This window comes from Apaloderma vittatum, unplaced genomic scaffold (assembly GCF_000703405.1).
Source record: "Apaloderma vittatum isolate BGI_N311 unplaced genomic scaffold, ASM70340v1 scaffold8489, whole genome shotgun sequence".
Classification (NCBI taxonomy): Eukaryota; Metazoa; Chordata; class Aves; order Trogoniformes; family Trogonidae; genus Apaloderma; species Apaloderma vittatum.
This window is the reverse complement of record NW_009733497.1, coordinates 28,594-36,316: the sequence shown is the minus strand read 5'-3', so window position 1 is coordinate 36,316 and position 7,723 is coordinate 28,594. Positions and strand designations below refer to the sequence as shown.

The window sequence follows — 7,723 nt, the reverse complement described above, 5'->3', positions numbered from 1 at the left end:
GGTTGGATATTGGGAAGAATTTCTTTACTGAACGGGCTGTCAGCCATTGGAACAGGCTGCCCAGGGAGGTGATTGAGTCACCGTCCCTGGAGGTGTCTAAGAGACAGGTGGATGTTTCGTTGAAGGACGTGGTTTAGTGGTGTTGATAGGAATGGGACTAACGTTGGACTCGAGGATCTTCAAGGTCTCTTCCAACCAAAACTATTCAATGATTCTATGATTCTGTAACTGTCAGTGGCCTTCATCTGTATCTCTGTTTCAATGGGGCCAAGCTTTCTTCTAAATTAAAGGATGCTGTTTGAAAAGAAAAACAAACCAAAACCCTAAACCCACAATAAAATAAACCACCACCACCAAAACCACAAACCCTGATCCCCACCAGCCTGTGTTTTAATTTCTTCCTTATACCAAAGCAACAACAAAAGGAAAATGCAAATAAAGTCAGAATTCCCTCTGACTGTAACGTCCTGGTAATATTTTAATGCTGAGCAATTGTCTCAGGTGTAGCAATTTCCTTTAGAAGTTCTTGCAATGAGGGAAAATAAACTCCTGGCTTCAGTGTCATCCCACTATTTGTATTTAAATCATACGTAATTCAAGACTGTAGCAGCCTTCATCTTCAAGCCTTGTCAAATCTGGTGAGATTTTGGGGTTTTTTCAGAAGTACACATTATTCCTAATATGTTCTTCATATTCTTAATGTGCTTGATGTTTACTTTCTTCATGGAGTCAGGGCTCGCATTACCACCTTAATAGCAATTCAATTTACAATTTGTTATTTAAATTTACTTCCAAACAATTTGTCATATATGTAGAATGACAAAAGGAGGGTTCTTTAAAGGCAGAAATTACTGAGGTGAGGGAAAAGGTCTATGTTCCTTTTTTTCCCCTGCATTCTTGTTATCTCTTTAATAGCACCTAACTAACGCAAATCCGAATTTGCGTTTTGGCATGAGAACATGAAGATACACCCCTTGGTCACTATTGCTTGGCTTCTAAAAAGTTAAATATTTTATTGGCACAGACCACCACAGAAATACCTTCATAGTTATTTATTTCTCCCTCATCCTCTTCTCCATCAGCTGCTTGCCATTCATCACTCTCTTGTGTTTCTTCCTCCTTTATTTTTCTTCCCCATTTTTTTTAATTGCAAATATGATTACATGTTTACAAAAGACTGTCTTTATATTGCATTTATTAAAATTAAAAAGCAGCAAGACTGATTGGTAACAGATGGTGCTCTAAATACTTGCATTTCAAGAAGGCAACAGATGATGAAGTAGATATGTTCAGGGATGTCCAGAAGACTTCAAGCATAGTAACACAGAGTAGAAGACATTCAGTGGAAAACCTAGTTCCTACACGTATAAATTGACTTTGGCAATTCCTGAGTAGAACTTGGATTAATCAGATGATTTTAAAGTCATCCAAACACTGAAATGGCATAATGGTCTGGCTCAGTGTTCTTAGGACTTCTTTTCTTCACTGATCCCTTGCTACAGCTTCAAAATGAATGAGAAAATAAGGAAAGAAATACCATAGCTTCTCTCTGATAGGTCATGGTGTCGTGTAAAAATCAGAGGGCACCAAAACCCCAAACCTTGAATGTTACTTCTGGTGTCCGTAGTAGTGTGGCATTTAATTAAATATTTAGAGTCTCTAGAATAAGTCTAATGAATTTGTGTTGTAAAATGATACGTCTGTAATCTTATGTCAATGCTTAAATAAGAAAAGCCCTATCTCGTTACACACCTGTTGGCAGGTAAGTAGTAGTATTTTTGTCTCCACTGGTTAAGAAGTCTGAGTGAAGTACTTAGGTTATGTAATTAAATATATTTTGTTCTTTCTATTAATAGTTTTTTTCCTAAGTCGCCTCTTCCTGTAGGACGTAAATAATTTCTACTGATTTAAGAGACAGTCTACCTAGAGCTACGAATGTAAAGACACTAATGAGCAAAGAGATCTATATGATTTAATATAGTGTGAGAATGGAGTTTTGAAATGTTTTATTATAAAAGGTATGAATGTATTTTCTGTAGTCCTTTATGTGGAAAAACCTACCCTGCGCTGAAATATTTGCAGTTAACTTACTTTCACCAACGTGTAGGACATGTACTTTACTGTGTTGCTTTTTTTTTTCTCGTAGTCACTAAACATGGATTTTCATGCTTTTCCTGCAAGTTCAGCAACAACAAAACACATTCTCGTCAATAGCTGAATAGGGCACCCCTCAGAAAAACGGTTTTAAGTGTCGCAGGAAAAACGTGTTTAGGTCTGGTTTATCATGCCATGTGACTATAGCATTTCTATTGAGAACTTGAATGTAAATGCTCTTTGAATTATCTCTTAATTTTTTTCAAGAGGAGAAAAATGTGGTTTTCCACATATGTCGAAGTCATGTATTTGTTACACGTGTGTGTATATGCTGAAAAATCTTTGAAGCAATAAGAATTATGACAATTTTTTTTTGTCTTAGGGAAAAAAGTAATAGAAAAAGAACGCAGCAAAACTTTCTGGTCTTGATGGTTGTCTGTATTTTCATCTTTTGCCTAGATCTGTTAAGCTTTGATGATGTAATAGCTACCTCAGATAATCTGTCACACCCTACTGCGAACCGACCCAAGATGCCTGGTAGGAGGCCGCCTTCACGTTTCAATTGCAGTAGTTCTGTGAGTATACTGGGTGTGTTTTCCTACTAGCAAACTAAGAACTAACGTGCCAGGAGACGGGATTGCACCGGGGAACAGTCGCATGAACCATATACCCAGGAGCAAAATGCAGAATGCCGCAGGGGTTCCGTTCCTATAGACTTTGTGTACGGGAATATCTATTCCCAAGGGGAAAATGTACATAAGAGAAGCAACACGACTGCGTTGCAGCTGAAGGAGTCTTTCAGTTCTGTTCCGTGGCGTATTGCTGCAGTAAGTACTCGGCTCTTGTAGCATCACTGATGATGAAGTAGCTACCGTGCATACGCACAACTCAAAGCAGTTCCAGTTCCTTACAGTCCTAACAACATATAGTCTTTGGCCACACCAATTTTGTAATTTAGTGTTGTTTTAATATAGGATTTATGATGTCATGCTGTGACATGAGATAATCAGACCATGAGAACCGGGGTGGTGCAGAGTCCTTGAAATCAGTTTACGTCATTGGATGTTGCATAGTTGCATTACAGCAGTTACCATCTACAGTTACTCCCTGTTTGTGGTTTATGGAAGCACCTACAGGCTCTCAAAAGCATCAAGGACTTGAGTACTACAGACATGCTTGGAAATCCTGCCCAACATTGCTTTGTGTGATTTAACTCATGAATTGAGTGTTACAGGGAACGAGAGTTCTGACTGGCAGAGAAAGAAAACAATAGTAGTCTAGCAATCTACGTTTGGTTGGTTTCCTTTTAGGTTTCTTTTTCTTTTGCTGTTACGTCTTTAGAAACTTATGACAGTTCTTTTTTAATTCACTTTTTTAATTAGTTCTTTTTATTCTGAAAACTTTTTCATTTTTTATGAATGATTTACCAGGCAAGTCAAAATGTGACTCCAGAAAAAACTTTGAAGGTGCAGAAAGAAGAGGAAAGTGCCAAACCAAAGCCAATTGAAACAAAAAAGGTATGATACCAAGGAGCTAGAGAAATACCAAGCAGCAAAGTGTTCTTTTCATCTTGCTTGTATTTCCAGCTTAGAATGATGCAGCCATCTAAATGCAAATGATTATATTTAGATGCAAGTGAGCTGTGTCATTTAGTATAAAGTTCATTTTAAAAATGTTAGTATAAAGTTTGTTTATTCTTTAGTAGCAAGTGCTTGAGTTCTGGTGGCAACTATTGTACCAGGTAGCATGAAACTATGGTGGTGTTTCCCAAAGAAGCTTTATGTCTGCTCAGCCTTTAATCTCCCAGCAGAACAACTGATTAGGTCTGAAAGATTGTTTATAATGAACCGTTAAATCACAGTTTTTCTGAAAAGTGTAGAGAGCTGCAGTGTGATTACTGTTTAGCGACTACAAGAACCTTGGGGAAATGCTTAATAGAGCTGTATGAAATAACTGTCTTGTGGACTACAGTAGTTCATTTGAACTTGAAGTTGGTTTTTAGCTTTTGGGTAGAAAATTACAGAAACTTGTGCACATGTAACTGCCATCCCAGTACAACCTGTGTGCTCTAACTGGTCAGTTCATAAAGATGTCATTTCTTACCTTTCTACTGATCTGTTTTTTTCAGCCATCTACATTTAGTCCTCCGATTCCATCTTCATCTCAGAGACCAAGTTCTGTTATACTCAACTTTTTTCCTGGAGACATCCAACTTAAAGGAGAAACGGATGACGAAAAAATTTCTGTGGAAGAGCTCAGGACTCAGATTAATGATTTGCTGGGTTTAGTAGACGCACTGAGGAAAGAGCATGGGTAAATAACTGTCTTCTCAATCTGGAAAGGGCTATATAGACCTTTTCCAAATGTCTTTAATGACAAACTTCTTAAAAATTAATGGTAATTCAGAACTTCTTTCTTTAGAAGTTGGTCCAACTAGATGTCCTAAATATCTACAAATTTAATGTCAGAGTACTTCTGTAATTTGTACATGCTTTTTCTTTCCTATTTTGTGTTCCTGCATTTATTACAACTTTTTGAAAATATTTCTTAAAACAATGCTTTCACTGCAAGAAGGAGATACTTTTTGTGGTATTTAACATAAGTACAAGTGCTAGCCTTGTGTAACACTTCACACAAGTCATTGAAGTATTGACACGACTGGTAGTAGGAAATTATGTTATTGAGATTTTAAAATTCATGATCGTCCTGGCCCCATCATCTCTGTGCATGTGGGTAGGGTTGTGTTTGGAGAATGACGTAGAAAAAACCATGTAATTGGTACTTGAATAAACATAGCAGAGGTCAATCTGCAGGAAATTTGCCTTTTCTGGTTTTAGTTTTACAGCACAGTTTCATTGTGATACTAATTAAATTCTGACTAGTGCTAACCACATCAGCTTTTAGAGTGACCCCTTGAGAAGTTATAAAGCATCAGGATCAGTTGGTCTCCTAAGCAAACTAGTAAAACCTGAGTTCTGGAAATTAATGAACTAACTCTTCAGCAACTTGGTGATAATTCCCAACACTGTCCTACCTGAACATGGTTATGAAATACAACACGGTTTAGTCACTTTCTATTCTGAAGAATTTATGTTCTCTGCGTAGAAGTTGCCAGGTTATTTTGGTTTAAATTCAACTCTCCAAGTAAAATGACAGTACAATTTTTTTAAGTAGCCTATTTAAAATCGTGATTATAAATTAGGGATAAGTGTACAGTGATAGGTAAGAAGCATTGAGAGTTGGTAGGAGCTTGTGGTCCACCAGATTTGAGTATCAGTTCGCTAGGGGGCATGACCATATATGTATTTATAGGATGTAGCATCAGACAGCTGTTCAGTGAATTCCTCTTGTAAAATTTAAAAAAGCCTGTGCTTCCTATTCTTAGTAATGTGAGATTTTTTTTTTTTTCCCTTCTAACTTGTATTTCTAATATCTTAACCACTACTAGGAGAGAACTGGAAAAAATAAAGAAGGATTTGGAAGAAGAGAGGCTGCTGCGAAGTGATTTGGAGGTAATGTTAACAATTTGAGGGGAAGGGAAGTTGGGAAGTATGTGGGCAGCATTCTGCAATTGAATACCACAGGAAAGTCTTAACGAACCTGCTTAACCTTTTTATTTTTAATTGCTCTTTGTGTGGTTGAGTGAATGCCTCACGAGGCAGTTGGATCTATATAGAACATTCACAGTTGGTCTTATTTCAGTTTTTCTTATCTGGAAAAGTGTTTTGAACAACACGTGTGGGTGTTGGGATGCAAGTGTCACTGCTTGCCAGAAATACGTCCAGCTGGACCTGTTGGAATGCCTTGGATTGGAAGGGACCTTTAAAGGTCATCTAGTCTACCCTCCCTGCAGTGGGCAGGGACATCTTGAACTAGATGAGGTTGCTCAGAGCCCCATCCAGCCTGACCTTGAATGTCTGCAAGGTTGGAGCCTCCACCACCTCCCTGGGCAACCTGTGCCACCACCCTCATAGTAAAGAACTTCTTCCTAACGTCTAAGGTAAATCTACCCCACTCTTGATTAAAACCATTGCCCGTTGTCCTGTCACTACACACCCTTGTAAACAGCCCCTCCTCAGCTTTCCTGTAACCCCTTCAGGTACTGGAAGGCCGCTTACAAGGTCTCCCCAGAGCCTTCTCTTCTTCAGGCTGAACAACCCCAACTCTCTCAGCCTGTCCTCACAGCAGAGGTGCTCCAGCCCTCTCATCATCTTTGTGGCCTCCTCTGGACCTGCAGGTCCATGTCCTTGTGCTGAGGGCTCCAAGACAGAATCCCAGGACAGAAGATGTGTGCTTTGCTTTCGTGATATTGAAGGACAAATGTACTTTATGTAATCACAAGAAAAACATGGCAGAAGTAAACCTTCCTAAATTGTTGACGAACTATTAAAATATTCAGGGGATAATTTACCAAAAGAGCAGAATGCATCTGAAAAGTTTCCTTAAGAGTGAACGCCAATCCTGAGTCTATTGATGAAGCAAGCTATCTCCATTTCAATGTGATGCCTTTAAGTGGTTAATAGGATGAGCTTATTGTAGAAAATCATTTCAGTCTAGTACCAAAGGGCATTTTAGTTGTGAAATTGTGTTCTCATTGACTACAAAGCCGCTTTCTAAACTTGAGAAGAGCTTCTGGTGAGTCCATTTCTTAATGCATTTCAAAAGCAATCAATGAAGATGCTTTAAATAGGCACTGGGGATGGAGAGGAGGTAACTTCCATGTATCCTCTTCAGTCAGTTTGAAGAAATACAAATTAATCTTGGCATGGTAGTTTGCATGAAGGCTTCTCTAGGAACTTGGTGTGAGGTGATGATGCCACGTTACATGGGGATGTGTGAAATGATTCCATGGCGCAGCTTTGCTTTTTTCAAAGTGAGTTTCTCCAATAGGATGTAACAGAACTATAACCAAATTTTCAATGATTTTAAATTCTTGTTTGTTTAGCTGCATAGTAGCATAAAATCAGCTGTAAATATTGAACTGTTAAATGCTTCTGTGTTATTTATTTGTTTACTTAAGTGTCATTGGAATGTAAAGGTTATTGTTGTGGTGAAAGCTCTGAAGACTTTAGATTATTGGTATTTTAATACTGACTCTCTTTTCAAAATGCTCTTTTTACAGCTTGAAATAGAAAAATTGAAGAAGGCAGTGATGTCTACATGAGACAGCTATGGACTCAGTGTTTTTAAATCGCCAGGAATTCAAAGCTGAACACAGGAGAACTGACTCTTATTTCATAATAATGGATGCTGGTGTTCTTCAGGCTTAAAGAAAAAATAAAATTAAAAAAGGAATATAATCTTCTATTCAGAGAGATAAGAAAACAAAAAAAGAATAGTGGTGTAATTTTTTTGCCAATATGAAAGAGGCCTTATTTCTTACTGTGCTGGAATTGCAGACCTTATTTTTTGGTTTGCGTGAAAATACTACTGAATCTGTATAGAAAGGAGAGGGAATTCTTAATAGATTTTTATTAAATACTTGTAGCTTAATTTTTAAAGAGATCTATGCTATAAATAGGATGATCTATCTTTACAACTAATCTGTAAAATAGTCTATTGGGAGGGATGGAATAACTGTATCATAATTGTAGTCACTACTTTTCCCCTACATGCAAAAGGGAATATA

General features: G+C 37.7%; 1 protein-coding gene across 1 annotated transcript in view; it reads left to right on the top strand.

Annotated features, from left to right (window-relative positions):
- LOC104278826 (CD2-associated protein-like) overlaps positions 1-7,258 on the top strand; it is a gene marked incomplete at its 5' end in the record, with an annotated part of 14,645 nt that extends 7,387 nt beyond the window's left edge. Inside the window, 5 exons of the mRNA XM_009875921.1 lie at positions 2,554-2,669; positions 3,525-3,611; positions 4,223-4,407; positions 5,543-5,606; positions 7,217-7,258. Coding sequence (XP_009874223.1) covers positions 2,554-2,669; positions 3,525-3,611; positions 4,223-4,407; positions 5,543-5,606; positions 7,217-7,258 — 494 coding nt within the window. The remainder of the gene's footprint in view (positions 1-2,553; positions 2,670-3,524; positions 3,612-4,222; positions 4,408-5,542; positions 5,607-7,216) is intronic.
- Positions 7,259-7,723: the final 465 nt, after the last annotated feature.